Raw genomic sequence first — 17010 nt, 5'->3', positions numbered from 1 at the left:
TGCTGTTATTGTTGCGCTCGGTTCCGGTGGGTTGTTTAGAGGTGGTAATGGGAAATATGTTCCAGGTGTCAGCGGGCTAAAGGATGTTAAGGTGGAAATACCCGAGGCGGTCGCAGTCGGGTCTCAAGTGACGCTCACATGCCGCTACGACCTCCAGACCGACGTCCTCTACGCGGTTAAATGGTATAAGGGCAAGGACGAATTTTACAGGTTTGTGCCCAAGGAACTGCCCCCGCTTCTCGTGTTTGGGAGCTTATTTGCTCACAATATTGATGTAAGTATTTTTTATTTTTTCCCAATTTAATCCTCGGCTTAAATTGATTGAATTTTATTTTTTTATTCAAAACTATATCCGGTAAAAAAAAATTTTCTAATGGAAAAATTGTGTACCCCAGGCTCCAAGTTTAAATATATATAAAAAATAAAAGTTCGACTCATATAAAAGGGTATGGAATTTCCTACCTTTTTATAACTTACTACAAAAAATAGCTTTTATATGAATGAATAGATTCATGAATCTAACAAAGGGTTTTTAATTTCGAAATAAAACTTTAAGCATTAATGAATTTTTTTCCATTTAACGAACATACTTTTTCGAAAAAAACTTTTTTTATAGTTATTGTAAAATAATTATTCCACCAATATTAAAATACAAAGTTAATTTTTTTTTTTAATGCCTTCAGCACTTAAGAATTTTTCTACTCAAATCAAAAAGTTAACAAATATCCATTAATCATTAATAAATATTTATTAAATCCTATGATGTTAAAAAATTATTTATTAAAAGTCAATAAACCTTTTTAAATATAAACAAATCCTTCTATCAGTGTAAAAAATATAAAAAAATTTTTATTTATAACACTTATTTTAATGTAGGTACTTAAAGAGACAAGAAGTTGATTATAAAGTTGTAAAAAATAGATACTACGATAATAATAATAATAATAATAATAATAATAATAAGACTATTATAGTCCGCATGATTGAAACTCGATCATGTGTGCCTATAACGCGTTTGTGCTACTTAATTTAAGTGCAGAATTCACTCGGGAATTCCCACACAGAGGATACACATACGATATACACAAGCAGGTCCTATCGGTATACTTGATGCTGCAACATCACTCGCTTTATATGACGACAAGTCAAAGAGCATCCGGATTTCTCTCTCGCTCCACAAGGAATATGCCAATAACATAACCTCAATATAATTACCAGCATAATATATCCACACACGTTTTATACACAATACGTGATCCGCAGGACTTATTGCCCCGACACAGTACATATATATCAATCGTTAATGAGCGTAAAAGCGATCATAAAAAGACCGTGATTATTTATTACCCGATACTTTTATTAATACCCGAAAAAAGCGATAAAATAATTTTTCCTTTGTTGAAAAACGGAAACATGTATGACGGGCGAGGGTGGAAAGGGTGGAGGATGCTTTTCGGCAATTCACAGCATGGTACCCTGGTCAACCACGGGGCGTAAATTGTGCTAGTACTATTCTGAGCGAACAAGAGGTGGATTGTTGAGGGGAGATGTTACTATTACTATTGAACAAAATTTCAATGCGCGTGCCAGTTACATACCGGGAAACCCCACTAAATTGATTGTAGATGATTTACATCCTACTACGGGTATTATATATGTATTAATTTAATGAATTTCATAAATTTTGTTATTATATATATGCTCATAGTAATAACAGTACTGTACGGTAGTATGTTAGTCCGAATATGGGTAATAGCTCAAAGCCAAAGAGAAATTTTCAATAGACAAACTAACCACTGGGATATAAACTATATTAATAATAATAATAATAATAATAATCAATCATTGGTACTATATTATTATTAATTCATTAATTTAATTGATTTCATTCGTTACAAAGGATTGGATTTTCTGAGTGTAGATTTAATGTTCAAATCCTCGGACAGTACACGGAAAATGAATTATCCAGAGCTTGGAGCCGTAATTAACGAAATTCTACTCCTCTATGACAATTTGAGCCGCTAAATTATATTATTATAATTACAAATTGTTTTAATGCATATAAATTAATTTTTTGTGCACAGAAAAAAATTTACTTTAATGAAGAATAAAATTCTTGAACCTAGAAAATGATTTTGAAAAGTTTTTTTGTTGTGAATCAAGACGAAAAATTTTTGTAAAATAAATTTTTTTTTTCTATGTAAAATAAGTGAGAATTGTATATAAAAAAAAATCTTTGAATGAATTCTTGGACAGTAAAAGTAAATTGTTTAACCGACAATAAATAAGAGTAATAAAAATTGATTACAGAGGACCACAAGTGATGCTCACCATGTAACGATAACGAACGTAACAAAGGAAATGGAGGGAAAATATCGCTGTGAAGTAACGAACGACATACCAGACTTTCATACGCTGCGAAAAGTTGGATACATGCACGTAGTCAGTGAGTAGTCGGCTCGGCACAGTAATAAGGAAAAAATAATTAAAAAATGCTTTAGAGAACAATAAAATATAATGTTAGTTTAAATTGAGTGTAGAATAGTTGAGTTAATATTAAAGGTACATAAGGTATAATACATAAGTTGGAAATGGTTGAATCGTCGACATAGACGTTACGCGCCATTTCAGATCCTCTGTAGGAGCAAAGTACCTTATACACCTTATATACCTTATACTAGTAACAGTGTAAGAGTACCTCCAGTTTTTCCCAGTGGAACATTCTCAACAGATGGGGCAATATATTTCCAGGTCTACCTCAAGGTAGTCCCGAGGTGCTCGTTGAGAAGCAGAGATACGCGATTGGGGAGACAGTCAAAGCCAACTGTACCACTCCACCCAGTAATCCAGCCACTAATGTCACTTGGACTGTCAACGGAATTCCGGTAATACTCTCCCTTTTTTTTCTGTCTATATTCTTTCTTCTTTTCTTTATATTACTATTGCTCTTGCTATTACTATTACTATTCCTATTCCCGTTCGTTATATTACTTCTCAAATAAAAACTAATGATAATTAGATCTTCTGGATCAAATCGACCCGCTAACTTTCTTCTATTATTACTCTATTTTTCAATTACTCCTTTTTGATAAGTTTATTTACTGTTTTACTTAGAGTTTACTGACTCGCAGGTGGGTTTCAATTTTTAAGTCATTTATAATTAAATAGAAAATTTTTAAAAATCCGCCATAAGAACAAATGCAATAAAATTTACAAAAAACTTACCCAGTGACGGTGAAAAAAAAATAAAGCCCTTTAATTAACAAACCGTAAACTCTGATCCGTGGAGTCTCGTCCCCCTTGCTCTGAAAAATATAATGTTAGACATATTTATAACTCATCCAAGTTTATTGCATTACCCCGGTACGATGAAATTTAGTAATAACCTAGGAAATATATTAACGTAAATGTTATGTTATAGTCCCACACTGATGCAGCGAAAGCTTAAAGCATGAGAATATTACAGTACTAGTTGTGTTGAGTTGTGTTGTTTTGTTGGGTAGCTAGTCGCGGTTGCATAACAAGATGCCATTTCACGAATTACTGAGCCACTACTATCCTCTCTACCTTGGGAAATATATATACATACATTTACTGATTTTATATCCACCTTTATCACCTTCTTCATCATCTCAACAGACTTCCGGTTTCTTCTCGGTTTTATAATCGCGTAATATCTGTACTTGACCAGTAAACTAGCAAACTATCTACCTGCTCGAGGACTTAGGACCACCGACACCACTAAAAATTATTATAATAATGAATTTTAAGTTTTTTTTTATTAACGAGGTGCCTGAGAATTTATAAACGCGTGTCTATTATTATTTTTATTATTAAACTAGCTCCTATATTAATTTTCATTCCCTCAACAACTCAATGGGCTACGGGGTAAGGCAATAATAATCTAGACGTGTGGTGTGTTGTATATTGCTAGTACAAGAGTGCACTACCTTAGGTAGAATCTGTTGCAGGAAGTGACAAGATCCCTACCCGTGAGTAGGCTATAAAACGACTGAGGGAAAAACTCAAGGAGACTATCTCACCTTTTTGAGTTAATTAGTTCTTTACACGACGTTGTTACCTTGTTATAATCTTAAAGGGCTTATTTAATGGGCACATGCATCACGTTAATAAAAACCCGCGACAGATTTACGTAATTGCCCGATTTTTATCCGTGGAATTTCTTAATGTGAGAATACGCCTTTGAGATTTTCATTACCGAGTTCTCTTTGTTTTGTTATTTATTTATTTATCTAAAAGCCTATCGGCAAAATACAGTATTTTTTCATTTTTATGTTTTTTGTTGAATAGAAAAAAAAAATTGTAAATGCATAAAGCAACCTTGCAGTCACTACGTGACTCCTGTAACTTGTGAACTATAAATAAATAAAATTTTGCTTTATTAAATCATTTTTGCTAAGTTATATAATATATATAAATTTATTTTAAGGTGAATTCAAGCTACCACCGCAGCATACCGCTGGGAAACGACAATCGAACGAGAGCTTACGCAGAGCTTGATTTTGAAATAACGCAAGACAGCTTCACAAGCGGAAAACTAAAGATCATTTGTCATGCTAATATTTTCAAACTTTACAAGAGGGAGGCTATCGCGACGGTTGAAGAAGAACGTCCGAGACTAGCCTCTGTACTTGGGACAAGAGATTCACCTCATACTAGTACTATTTTCAATTATAACTTCTGTTAACTCATTTTAATTTATAATTTTGTTGTTTATGTTCTAAAGTTTATTAAATTGAAGCCTTGGAAAAAAATTAATATTAAATAAAAATTATTCTTATTCAATTATAATAATAATTTATCCACAGTGATAGAAGGATTTGTTTATATTTAATAAGCTTTATTAACTGTTAATAAATATTTTTTTAACTATTTATTAAAATTTAATAAATTAAATAATTGTCTTTAAATAAATTAAATTATTAATAGTTAATAAATCCTTCTATCAGTGCAGATTTAATTTTTCCAAGTAATATTATCCAGAGTCGGCCATAAAAGCAAATGAACTTCACACCTAGCCGTTAAATAAATAAAAAAAAATTTTTCCTATCCGACTATTTCCTTAATTTAAAATTATTGAAGCATTAAATTTACTGGATAAAAAAAATTGATTATTTTGATGGTATCAGCATCACAAATTATAAATTACAAATAATATATTATAACAACAATAATATATAATATCAATACACTATTACAGATGTAGGATCAAAACACACCGCAGAATGGGTGTTGTGCGTAGTAACAGCCGCTAATTTGGTGCTTCGCGGTCTCAGATAACACCGATGAGCCAGCACAATTTACTCTTCGCCAACAAGATACCCAGGAGATAAATAAACCGCCGCATCCCTAAGCTGGAGCCTACGTCCACTTAAATCAAACAAGTGATCGAACAAGTGAATCAAATTAATGATAATAAAAGTTAATTAATAAATTAAAAATTAAATAAATTTAATAAAAAAAAAAAAAAATTAAATGGATTGCGTTATTCGTGTAAATAGAATAATTTACGATTAGCGAATATCTTATTGATAAACATTTAAAAAAAATAATCGCTTATTATATTAAATTAAATTAATATAATAGCGAATTTATTTATGGTCGTGCTGTCATCTGCGACTTGTCTAAATAATTGTGTTAGATCACCAATTACCCCACCCCCCTATCGATATTTATTATTAACTAATTATATATATATATATATATATTATAATAAATAAAATGAAACAAAAATTAAAATAATATTAATAATAAAATAATATTAAATATGTAATGGTGTTTTCTATCCTGACACATGATTATTTTGATACCTCCGATAAAATGACAATTTTAATAATTAATGTAGCTTACACGATACGTCCTTCTAGTTATTGTTTTATTATTTATATTAATTATTGTAATTATTATTATTATATGGATGCTGTTATAAATATTGTTTATAAATATTTATTTGGATATATACAAATAAACTATTGATTCTTCGTTAAGTTGTGGTTTATTTTTAACCAAAAATTAAAAATGATTAAGAAATTTATTTTTTGAGCTGAGATTCTAGAATTTTTTTAAAAATTAAATAATATAGATAATTTTTTAATTAGAAATTTCAAGATAATTGATTTTTTAATAACATTTTATTTTTTTTAATAGGAAAAAATTGAAAGTTTTCAATTTTTTTTTAAATTTATTTTCATTAACGAAATTAGAGCAAAAAAGTATTTTTTTTAAATTGCACTTAAAATTTTTTTAACGAAAAAAAAAATTCTAAAAATTTTTAGACGTCATCTAACTTAATTAGCTTAAAAAAACTCAAGGTTTAAGTTAAAGATGAATTATTTATTGAATCAATGAAATGCGTAAATATCAATAAAATAAAATCCCGATATAAAATTAAGCAGCCTCTTTTTGCATTTGTCCTTGGATCTTCATGCTCATAACATCGATGGTTGCGTCTCGGATCTTGCTTTTTTCGAGCCCCAGCACCTGGATCTTCTCCATTTGTTCTGTTACGTAAGCAACGCGTCTTGAAAAATAGTTTTTTGCATCTTCGACGTTTTTCTCGACAAAGTATCCAGTCCCGATGTCCACCAGCACGTTCTCAGTGTCGGATATCCTTCCTGGTACGTACATCGACTCGGTCAACGGCACGAGGATCTCTTTACCTAAATAATTAATTAAAATTATAAATTTTATTTAAAAAAAATTGGAGTAATTTATTTAGAGTAAAATAAATGAAAATTAATTCAGGAGACATTTAAAGGATTTTTTCAATAAATAAATAATGAAAAAAAAAAAAATTACAAGTAAAAATAAAAAATGCAATTTTTTTAAATTAATTTTTCTATTAAATAAAATTAAAAAATAGTGTAGGTATTAATGTAAGTATGCTAACTTTAATGAAATGTCATAAATGAAATGTCATGAATGTACTTACTCTTGAAAGGTGAAATAAAGAACTAGTTGAATAAATAAATAAATAAATAATTACCTTTGGCTTCAGGTGTCACTTTATCTAAACAAAAACCTGACTCTTGAAATTTACTCTGAGCTATTTTCAAAGTTTGTAGCGAGTCTTGAAATACATTGAGCTCCTTGTCGAGTTGCTGCTTCAGTAAGGTTAATTGTTGCAAACTCAATTTAGTAAGATCGATTTGCTGGAGATGGGGAGCTTCAGACGCGGATATTGTTGACATTATACCGACTTAATCTAATTTAATTAAATCCAATTAACTTGACAATTAACAATCAACCAAACTATTGACTGGCAAACAATCCCTAATTCTGATTGCTGATTACGGATTACTGACTATTCTAACCATAAATAGACAACAGATCTACAGTATACAGCACCTCCCTCTTGTTTCCTCGACGAAACCTACACTAACGCCGATTTAGACTGAATCGGTCAGTAACGACCGTCGGTATGATCAAATTTTAGTTTGTTTGTTAATAATAATGAAATCAACTGACATTTACGATTTTTAGAAGTTACCCTGATAGCCAGCGCTTTCTCAGTAAGTGTTGACTCCCAGCAGTTACGGTTGTTATACATCAAGTTGGCGGTAATTCTTCACTCAACAACAGTTGTAAGCAAATTGACAGAAATCTACGGCCGCAACTTGAATACAAGTTAACAATCAAACTTGTAGTTAAATTTCCTTTCAACTTTACTACAATTAGAAGGAAATACTTGTACAGCAAGTTTTGACGTCTATTTGCAGAGTAAGTTATAGGTAACTAATAGGTAATCGCTCGCTTTGCCAACTCTTTCCGTCAAGTTTGCTTCAAATTGCGGACGTAGATTGACAGTAAGTTATAGGTAAGGTGGCTATCAGGGTAAAAAAAAAAAATTAATTACTGTGAAAAATAATTTATGAAAAATTTCACTTTTAGATGTGTCAAAAAATTACTGATGTAATTTTCATAAAATGTTTTTTAATATACTAAAAATGTTATTTAATTTATGTTCACATTACCTGTCAATTATCAAATTACTGTAATCAATTTTCACATTTTTATCCACTCAAACTTTTTTATGTAATCACTTTAAACAATTCACTTCACTTTACTTATTTATTCACTTCACTTTATTTATTAATTCACTTCACTTTATTAATTTATTTCCTCATTTCGCTTTATTTGTTTTTTCACTTCACTTTATTTATTTCTTCACTTCACTTTAATTATTTATTTCTTCACTTCACTTTTTTTATTTCATCACTTCACTTTATTTATTTATTCAGTTCACTTTATTTAATTATTCACAAAAAAAAATTATTCAAATGCACCATCACTAAACATTTCAATCACTAAACTAACAAATAAAACAATTAATTTAATAAAAAAAAAAAAAATTAATTTAAAAAAACAAAATTAATTTAAAAAAAATTAATTTAATAAAAAAAAACGAAATAAAAAAAACTAGAACAAATTAAATACAAAAACAAATTTAAAATTGTCTATTTTAAATAATAACTGACTCAAGAAACACGATGCTTGTTATTAAGAACAAAATTTAAGCGCCCGGTATGGAGAAGTCCTATTTTATCAAAAGTCGGCAGCAGAGTCGGCGCCTCTGCGTGATGCAGCTTAATTTATAGCTCTAGGGAGCAGAGGGGGAGTAGCTTTGAGGCCTCCTATTGGTCGGAGTCTCTAACGCCTCTGATTGGCCCGGGAGAAACCGCGGGAAACATGGTGGGGAAGCGCGGTAAATTTTAAATTACAAATTTAAAAAAAACATGACAGAAATTTTTTTTTTATTTTTTAGTAAAGAAATAATTAAAAAAATGTATTTAAAGAATTTTAGAAGTATTTTTTGTATTAAATTAAATAAAAATTAACGGCCGACAGTTTTCATAAATATCCACGAGGTGTCTCTAGTTTAAGATTTCTGTCATTATTTTATAACCTAGCAATATAAAAAAATGTTTGTATATTTGTTTGTTACTTTTTTTGTTGTTAATTGATTATTATTAAATTATTAAGTTAACACTGTGAGTGTTAATTATAATAAAATCATGTGTATTTTTTTTTTAATTATTTTTCTGAATAATTTATTTCAATTATTGGAAGTATGAGATAAATCAACCAAATAATAAATAATAAATTAATTAGTCGCTTAAGAGTGATAAATATATTTATTTACAATAAAAATAAATCTCTAATAAATAAAATGAATCCGAGAAGAAATAATTTGATAGGAGATCCACAAGCGAGGATTAAGCAGACTATTGACAGTGCAGCAGCAGTTGAAGTTAAATTTGCTGTGGAACCAATGAGGTACTTGTCAATAACCATTTATGTCATTGTATTTTATTTATTGGATTTATTTAATTACAGGTATTATCGCTCGGGGATTGAAATGATTAGACAAGCAACTATTTATCGAGTTGAAGGTGATTTAGAAGCTGCCTTCCATTTATATTTAAAGTTTTTAACGTGAGTATAGTTGAATTAATCATAAATTTTTAGAATTAATTATTTTTTAAATCTTCTAAAGATAAAATTTTTTAAATAAATAATATATTAGTTAAAAAAAAATTATTAAATGTCTCTCAATTTCATTATTACTAATTTAATTTCTTTCAGAATTTTTATAGATAAAATAGACAAGCACCCGCAGTACAGCACAATCAACAAGGGCCCTGTAAAATCAGAAATAAAAAAACTCCTCCGTAAAACTCTACCAATTGTAGAATATCTTAAGCTTCAGTTGCTCGAAAAATATAAATCAGATGCGAAAAAATATCTTGAAGAAAAAGAACGACTGGAAACTGTTCCAGAGAAACCTGTTGAGGAAAAAATAAGGTTTTGGTTAATTTTTAATTTAATATTACTAACTTATTTTTTTTTTTTTTTTTTTTTTTTTAAATAAATAAATAAATAAATAATTCGTAATTTTAAAGCATTTAATCATTTTATTTTAAACTATTTTTTTTATAATTTATTTATCTTAAACTATTTTTATAATTTAATTCAAAATAATTAATTTTTAATAGTGTTCAATTACCAGACGACTCAGAAAAAGACAATAAGGGTCTTAGAGACATAATCGTCCCGACGAAGATCATCAAAGAATTTTTGACTCTGGCTTACGTTAATACTGTCAGCAATAAAGAGACTTGTGGAATTTTAGCTGGAAGATTGCAGATGAACAGACTTACTATCACCCATTTGCTTATTCCAAAGCAAAGTGGCTCCTCTGATTCGTGTTCTACTCAAAGTGAGGAAGAAATCTTTGAGTATCAAGACCAACATGACCTAATTACTCTTGGGTGGATACATGCAAGTATTTTTTTATTTATAATGCGACAAATTTTATTAATAATTATTACATAATATATCAGTTGTATTATTTCCAGTAAAGGCCAAGATTAAACGCCATTAAAGTTGTATGATTATGTGTACTTGTTGTTTGTTTTGAAGCAGATTATGAGATTGGCAGCGATCTCGCAGTTGTTAGCTCCCTTTTCAGCTGAAATTTTATTACAATTTATTATTTTTTTATTCCATAAATAAATAAATAAATAAATTTAATTTACCTTCAGGAGCGCAATCACTCACTACACCGTAAAGTTTGTCACCAATGTCTTGTGGTTTTTTATACTCATCTACGAAAACGTCGATAGCTTCTCTGGCCTTAGGCAGTTGAATCTTGTTATCTTTCATCTAGAAATTTTTATTAATTAACATTATAAAAATTATCTTATGAACTATTGACATTTTTAAAGATATGAGTTCACCCTGACATTACACTCATCAAAACCTTTCATTTGAGTACTCACATCAATTTTTCATAAATTTTATATATTTATATATATATTATATATATGTACATATGAAAAATATATTAAAAATGCAAGTGGGTACTCAAATAAAAGCTCTTGATGAGTGTAACATCGGGATGAGCTTATATCTCTAAAAACGTCAATATTTAAGAAAATACAGTACAATTTAACAAAAGTCATTGTCATAGTTATATTTTATTAATTTACTTACAAAACCGGCGCTTTCAAAGACACATCCTACGAAACACTTGATTTCATCATTGTCCATGTTACCTTGCATCATTCGGCCCAGGTTTTCTGTAATTAAATTTCCACATTAATATTGACAGAAAAAATTTTTTTTTAAATCATTTAACGTCCAGGCCTACAAACCTTCTGAAATTTTATCCATGCATTTAGGCGCATTGGCTTCAAAGTATTTCTTGAAAGGACATTCTCGTTTCTGGACTGATTTAGCGTCCGCCTAAGTAGAAAAATCACAAAAATAATTTTCAAATCAATTATTTAAATAATAAAAGACTTACAAAAGCAAGCACTGCGAGCGAAACGGCTAAATAGATAACCGTATAGCTCTTCATTTTAAAAATAATTCTCAGCTAATGTTAAAATTGTACTGATACTGATAAGTTACGTTAGCTCTTCTATTTATGGCAAAAATTGACAACAAATTACAGTCAGTGGTTACAATGACGTACAGAGGAAGTCAACTCATTTTGATCTTAATAATGATCAACTATTAATTTAATTACACTGTTATATATCCATTTTTATTTGATGCACTGTCATGCTTGTAATAATTTAAAAATTACGTCAAAATTTCAATAGGCACATTGAGTACTAACGAGTTTTAAATTATTCAATATATTAATTTATTAATTAGTTAAATTATTGAAAAATTTATTTTACAGACTCATCCAACCCAAACAGCCTTTTTGTCCAGTGTAGATCTTCACACGCATTGCGCTTATCAATTGATGATGTCTGAAGCGATCGCAATTGTTTGCGCACCAAAATATGAAGAGTGAGTCCTGATTAATTCATAAATAAATTAATTTTTATTAATTGAAAAAATCAAATTTATTTTTTGTATTCACAGAATTGGATACTTTACTCTAACCGAGCACGGATTAAATTTCATATCGCGGTGTCGCGAGTCTGGGTTTCATCCTCATCCTAACGAAAAGTCTCTTTATACGGTAATTATTGAAAAAAAAAAAAAAAAAAAAAAAAAAAAAAAAAATGTTTTTCTTAATTAATAAATTTAATTATTTTTATTTCAGCACGCACAGCACTGTAAATTCGAATCAACGGCTGACGTTAAAGTCATTGATCTACGCGCTAAATAATTTATTAATTTATATAGAAATCCAAAGCTTTAAAATTTTTATCTTCATTCCACGGTAGATTATTATTATTATTATTATTATATATATTTATACGCATGTGGGGCCATTGCGAATCAAACGCGAGAATAATTTTTCTGATTAGAAAAAAAAATTGGAAATATTACCTCAATTCAAAATTTATATGGGACATTTTTTTAGAACTTTTAATTGGAAAAAAAAAAAAAAAAAAAAATTGAACAAAATTTTTTTAATATTTATTTTTTATTGATCTTGTTAAATAATTTATTTTTAATCAGAGAAAAAAAATTTCATGCAAAGGGTTCTACATATATATAAATATATAAATACTTCACAGCTTAAAAAGCAAAAAAATGCCTTGAAATTTATTTTATTATAATGTATTTAAACGTGTGTTAATAAAAAAACTTTATAAATTTTATTTTTTATAAAAAATACAAACCAATTTATATACATTTATATTTATATTGATTTTTGGATTTTGTAATAATATAATATAAAAATATTTATAAAGTGAGTTTACAAACTGGGAGCAACCCAGTTTAAAACTTTAATGGCAAGTTCAAAGCCCAAAAAACAGGCAGCGTTGGCAGGAAACGCGCGAAGCATTACCGGAGTAACTCCTTTGTAAAGTCCGCGGATGCCTTCTGTTGAAATAAGCTCCTTGAAGACATCTTTGGCACCTTTATACATACCTTCAGGTGCTGGAATAAAATTATTAAAATAATTAATTAATAAAATTAAAAAAATCTCGAATAAATAAAAACTGTCAAGGCTTACCAGTTTGAAGACGACTTTTGACAACGTCTGGAGGCATCCCGACAATCCAATTGGCAATTCCGGCACATCCACCAGCGAAAATAGTCGACAGAAGAGACAATTTCTTGTCATCTTGAGCTAACAGCCGTTGAATTAAGTCGTAAGTCATGAAATACATCCCACTGGCTGGTACATCTGCAAGAATTTTTTTTAATTGGATCTTTAGGTCCTGGTAAATGAAAATAATATCAATTTATTTTATTATCAACCTCTCATCAAAGTAGCAGCAGTGCCTTTGTAAATGCTCCTGATTCCGCCTTGCCTGTACAGCTGTTTGATGCAATCTACTGGACCATTGTACTTGACATTGTCCTTTCCATGCTGGACTTGCAGCAGACACTTGATTCTCTCTCCCGGGGCCATTATAATCGTCGTACAAACTCCACTGAAAGCCCCTGCGTTGAACAATTGGATCGCTGTGAGCTCGTGATCAGGACCCGTTTGCTGGAGTCGCTTTCCTAAGCCAAATCCTAGGAAACTTATCGCAAAAATTGGAGCTACTCCGCACAGTGGAGCTCCCATACCTAAAATAAATATTTATTTTTGTGATGCTGAAATTTAGAGACATCTGATAATTTTTTAGAGTTTGTTTTAATTAATAAATTATTATTTATTAATTAAAATTAAATAAATTTATTTATTAAAAGAAAAATTTTATCTTTAGAAGATTTAAAAAAATTATAATTACAATTTTTTTTTAATTATTTTCTAGGCCTAGTTTTATTTTCGAAATAAATTGTAAAATTTTTAAGTGTCAGCTAATTTTAATGTCATTAATTTTTACCCTTGTAAAATCCACGAAATCCTTCATTGCGAGCTATTTTTTTAGCGCAATCCCATGTCCCGATATACAAAACTCCATTTGTTCCTGAAGAGGTTTGAAGTCTCACCTGTCATTGTTAAATCAAATATATATTTTTTACATTATTATCAATTGTTGATTGTTAGTGTAATTATTCTTACCTTGATAGTATCTAAAGGATGACCAGTAATTACAGTAAAAATTCCTCCCACTCCTCCACTGAGAAAATATTTAATAGGACTCGAATTCTCCGCCATTATTTATCTATTTATTTATTTATTAAACATACAAATTACACTATCAAAATTTAATTACACTATTGACAATTAATTAATTAACTCTTATCTACTCTATTATAGTTGATATAATAATAATTGACGTGATTGTACTATTTTTGCAACATAACCTCCAAAACTTTTTCTGTCAATTTCCAAAATTAAACACTGTTTTTTTTTTTTTTTTAATTTTAATTATAGAAATCAGCTGTTACTGCTTTTAAAAAAAATATTAAAAATTATTTTTTTTTTTTTAATAATTTATGACACTTAACTTACATTAAAAAGTTTTTTATAATTATATAACAATAAAATTATTACAAAAAGAAAATTTTATTAAAAAAATTCCACAAGTAAAAATTAAAAAAAAAATTTTTTTTTTTTTTTTAAATAATTTGTTCTAAAATTAAAAAAAAATTGACAGCTGACTTCAGTATAATAAAAATTAAAAAAAATGATTAGTGAAAAATTTTTTAAGTATTTTTTTGTTGTTAATAATTTTTTATAAAATTAAAAAAAAAATCAGCTGTTAGCTAACTTCAGTGTTATAATTGAAATAAATAGAATAATAATAATAATTTAAATTTTAGCGGAAAATTTTACCGTCAAAATGACAGTTCACCTTACCGACACAATTTATTTATAAATTTACAGTTATAAAAAATATGTAACCTCAATAATCACTTAAACAATAGGTACATGACAATATACAAGCACAGCAATAATACATATAAAAAATTTATCAATAATTACCTCAAAATAATAACAATTTAAAATTATAATCTTCGAGAGTTTAAAGTACAGAGTTCGTTGACTGAAAAACTTTAAAATGAAATAAAAAAAAATTTATGTACAGATTGTATGTGATATTTGTTACAAAAAAAGTGACAGCTGTAAGCGACCTTTGGAACAAGTAATAAGTAACAAGTCACAATTAGTAATTACTTGAATTTTTATTTTTAGTTTTCTAAAAATGATTTCTAACACCGGGTAAGAATTTTAAATTGTTTAAATTATTTTTAAATAAAGTATTACTTTTTTTGTAATTAAATAAAATTTTTTAGAAAACTTGCTGGACGTACTTTGTTCATAACGGGAGCTTCCAGAGGAATTGGAAAAAGTATTGCGTTAAAGGCTGCTAAGGATGGTGCGAATGTTGTTATTTGCGCAAAGACTGCAGAACCACATCCTAAATTACCTGGTACTATTTACACTGCTGCAAAAGAAGGTAATTTATTTATTTATTTATTTATTGATATAAAAATTAATTTAGAAGATATTTGATAATTTTAATAATTTTTTTAACAAATAAATCATGGCGAAAAAATTGACAAGTAAAAATTAAAAAAAAAATTAAAAATGCAATTTTTTTATTAAATAAAATTTAAATTTAAATGATTATATATCAATTGTAAAATATAATTTAATATAGTGGAAGAAGCTGGAGGTAAAGCTCTACCATGCATGGTCGACGTTCGGGACGAGACCCAGGTTCTTGCCGCAGTAAATGAAGCCGTCAGCAAATTCGGGGGCATTGACATTGTGGTGAACAATGCGAGCGCTATTTCGCTGACACCCACGCTTGATACCGACATGAAAAGATACGACTTGATGAATAACATCAACACACGTGGTACATTTTTGGTGTAAGTTTTTCTTTTTTAATTTTTAATAATTCACAAATAGTCGAGACTGATAATTTTATTAATTTTTAACAATAGGTCAAAGGCTTGCATACCGTTTTTGAAAAAAAGCTCTAACCCTCATATTCTGAACCTGAGCCCGCCGTTGAGCATGAAACCAAAGTGGTTCCAGAGTAACTTGGCTTACACCTTGTCCAAGTATGGAATGTCAATGTGCGCCATGGGAATGGCTGAAGAATTCAAAAATGATGGGATTGCTGTCAACGCTCTTTGGCCTAAGACTGGTGAGTTCATTTTGAATTGTTATCACGAATTTTTATCAATAGATTAAAAATTTTTGAATCAATTATTGATTGATCATAATGATTTTGTTACAGCTATTCATACGGCAGCTATTGAAATGCTGACGGGTGGAGAAGGATTCAATGTGAGCCGTAAAGCCGACATTATGGCTGATGCAGCGTATGTTATTTTTTGCAAGGATAGCAAATCAATTACCGGAAGGTTTTGTATCGACGAAACAATCCTCAGAGAAGAAGGAATTACTGATTTTACTCCCTATGCTTGCAATCCTGGTAATTTATTATTTTATTTTTATTTTAATAATATAGATAATAATTTAATAAAATCATTTTTACAGAGTGGAAAGACAAGTTAATGTTGGACTTTTTCTTGGATGAAGAAGACTTCCAATCAAAAAGCCACACCGTTTTTGATCCTACCAAAAAACCAACTCAAAACTCCAAAGACTTGAACGTCATTTTCTCAGCAATAAGAGCCAATTTATCAGCAGACCTTGTGAGAAAAACAACCGCGATCTATCAATTTAATATTACAGGTGACAATCCAGGAACGTGGTTCCTGGACTTGAAGACTGGAAATGGAGCTCTAGAAAAAGGAAAGCCTTCTCAAGCTGCCGACGCTATTCTGACCATGGAGGCTAACAATTTCTTTGACATGTTTTCGGGAAAATTGAAACCCGCGACCGCTTTTATGATGGGAAAGCTTAAGATTGATGGAAACTTGCAAGTCGCTATGAAATTAGAAAAATTGATGAGCAGCTTGAAATCTAAGCTTTAAAATTTATTTTATATTAAAATATATATTTTGTAAAGGGTATTGTAAATTTTTATAATCAATTTTATACTTTGTTATATCAATAAAAGTATATTTAATTTTATTTTAAAGATTTTTATTAATTATAAAATAGATATTGTGAATCAATTGGAATTATTGTAGTATAAATAAGCGGCTAATTGGTGGGAGTAACTTAGGAGGCCATTGGTTTTATTTTTCCGCTTT

General features: G+C 29.1%; 6 protein-coding genes across 8 annotated transcripts in view; 3 read left to right on the top strand and 3 right to left on the bottom strand.

The window, feature by feature from the left end:
• Atg16 (Autophagy-related 16) overlaps window positions 1–6188 on the top strand; it is a 162484-nt gene extending 156296 nt beyond the window's left edge. For 2 of the 3 annotated variants that reach the window (XM_074258399.1, XM_074258398.1), the window contains 5 exons: window positions 66–274; window positions 2311–2446; window positions 2752–2885; window positions 4451–4679; window positions 5222–6188. In XM_074258399.1, the coding sequence (XP_074114500.1) occupies window positions 66–274; window positions 2311–2446; window positions 2752–2885; window positions 4451–4679; window positions 5222–5301 (788 nt within the window). In that variant the 3' untranslated portion in view covers window positions 5302–6188. The remainder of the gene's footprint in view (window positions 1–65; window positions 275–2310; window positions 2447–2751; window positions 2886–4450; window positions 4680–5221) is intronic. The other variant, XM_074258400.1, reaches the window with a different exon arrangement.
• A 145-nt stretch (window positions 6189–6333) lies between these two features.
• On the bottom strand, window positions 6334–7332 carry Pfdn5 (prefoldin 5). The gene is made up of 2 exons (XM_074258403.1): window positions 7007–7332; window positions 6334–6680 (listed from the first exon to the last, which is right to left on the bottom strand). Exons 1-2 carry the CDS (start codon window positions 7209–7211, stop codon window positions 6409–6411), a joined length of 477 nt encoding a protein of 158 aa, XP_074114504.1. The 5' UTR covers window positions 7212–7332; the 3' UTR covers window positions 6334–6408.
• Window positions 7333–8935: 1603 nt separating this feature from the next.
• On the top strand, window positions 8936–12226 carry LOC141537336 (STAM-binding protein-like). Its single transcript, XM_074258244.1, has 7 exons — window positions 8936–9297; window positions 9358–9456; window positions 9607–9825; window positions 10017–10302; window positions 11714–11826; window positions 11902–12001; window positions 12086–12226. The coding sequence occupies exons 1-7, from the start codon at window positions 9191–9193 to the stop codon at window positions 12149–12151; spliced, it is 990 nt and encodes a 329-aa protein (XP_074114345.1). The 5' UTR covers window positions 8936–9190; the 3' UTR covers window positions 12152–12226.
• On the bottom strand, window positions 10310–11662 carry LOC141537339 (general odorant-binding protein 56a-like). Its single transcript, XM_074258252.1, has 5 exons — window positions 11330–11662; window positions 11178–11268; window positions 11017–11102; window positions 10560–10686; window positions 10310–10492 (listed from the first exon to the last, which is right to left on the bottom strand). The coding sequence occupies exons 1-5, from the start codon at window positions 11381–11383 to the stop codon at window positions 10416–10418; spliced, it is 435 nt and encodes a 144-aa protein (XP_074114353.1). The 5' UTR covers window positions 11384–11662; the 3' UTR covers window positions 10310–10415.
• Window positions 12227–12688: 462 nt separating the features above from the next.
• Colt (carnitine/acylcarnitine carrier protein colt, mitochondrial) lies at window positions 12689–14933 on the bottom strand. Its single transcript, XM_074258245.1, has 6 exons — window positions 14819–14933; window positions 13952–14054; window positions 13773–13878; window positions 13198–13512; window positions 12950–13123; window positions 12689–12873 (listed from the first exon to the last, which is right to left on the bottom strand). Exons 2-6 carry the CDS (start codon window positions 14045–14047, stop codon window positions 12689–12691), a joined length of 876 nt encoding a protein of 291 aa, XP_074114346.1. The 5' UTR covers window positions 14048–14054; window positions 14819–14933.
• Hsdl2 (Hydroxysteroid dehydrogenase like 2) lies at window positions 14915–16888 on the top strand. Its single transcript, XM_074258243.1, has 6 exons — window positions 14915–15055; window positions 15130–15293; window positions 15498–15711; window positions 15787–15992; window positions 16086–16283; window positions 16349–16888. The coding sequence occupies exons 1-6, from the start codon at window positions 15039–15041 to the stop codon at window positions 16786–16788; spliced, it is 1239 nt and encodes a 412-aa protein (XP_074114344.1). The 5' UTR covers window positions 14915–15038; the 3' UTR covers window positions 16789–16888.
• The last annotated feature ends 122 nt before the right edge of the window (window positions 16889–17010 follow it).

This window comes from Cotesia typhae, unplaced genomic scaffold (genome assembly GCF_013202065.1).
Source record: "Cotesia typhae breed Kobodo isofemale line unplaced genomic scaffold, CoteBio_Ctyphae scaffold_91, whole genome shotgun sequence".
In the NCBI taxonomy this organism is placed as follows: domain Eukaryota; kingdom Metazoa; phylum Arthropoda; class Insecta; order Hymenoptera; family Braconidae; genus Cotesia; species Cotesia typhae.
The sequence above is the reverse complement of the archived record's forward strand: the minus strand, read 5'-3'. Positions and strand labels throughout refer to the sequence as shown.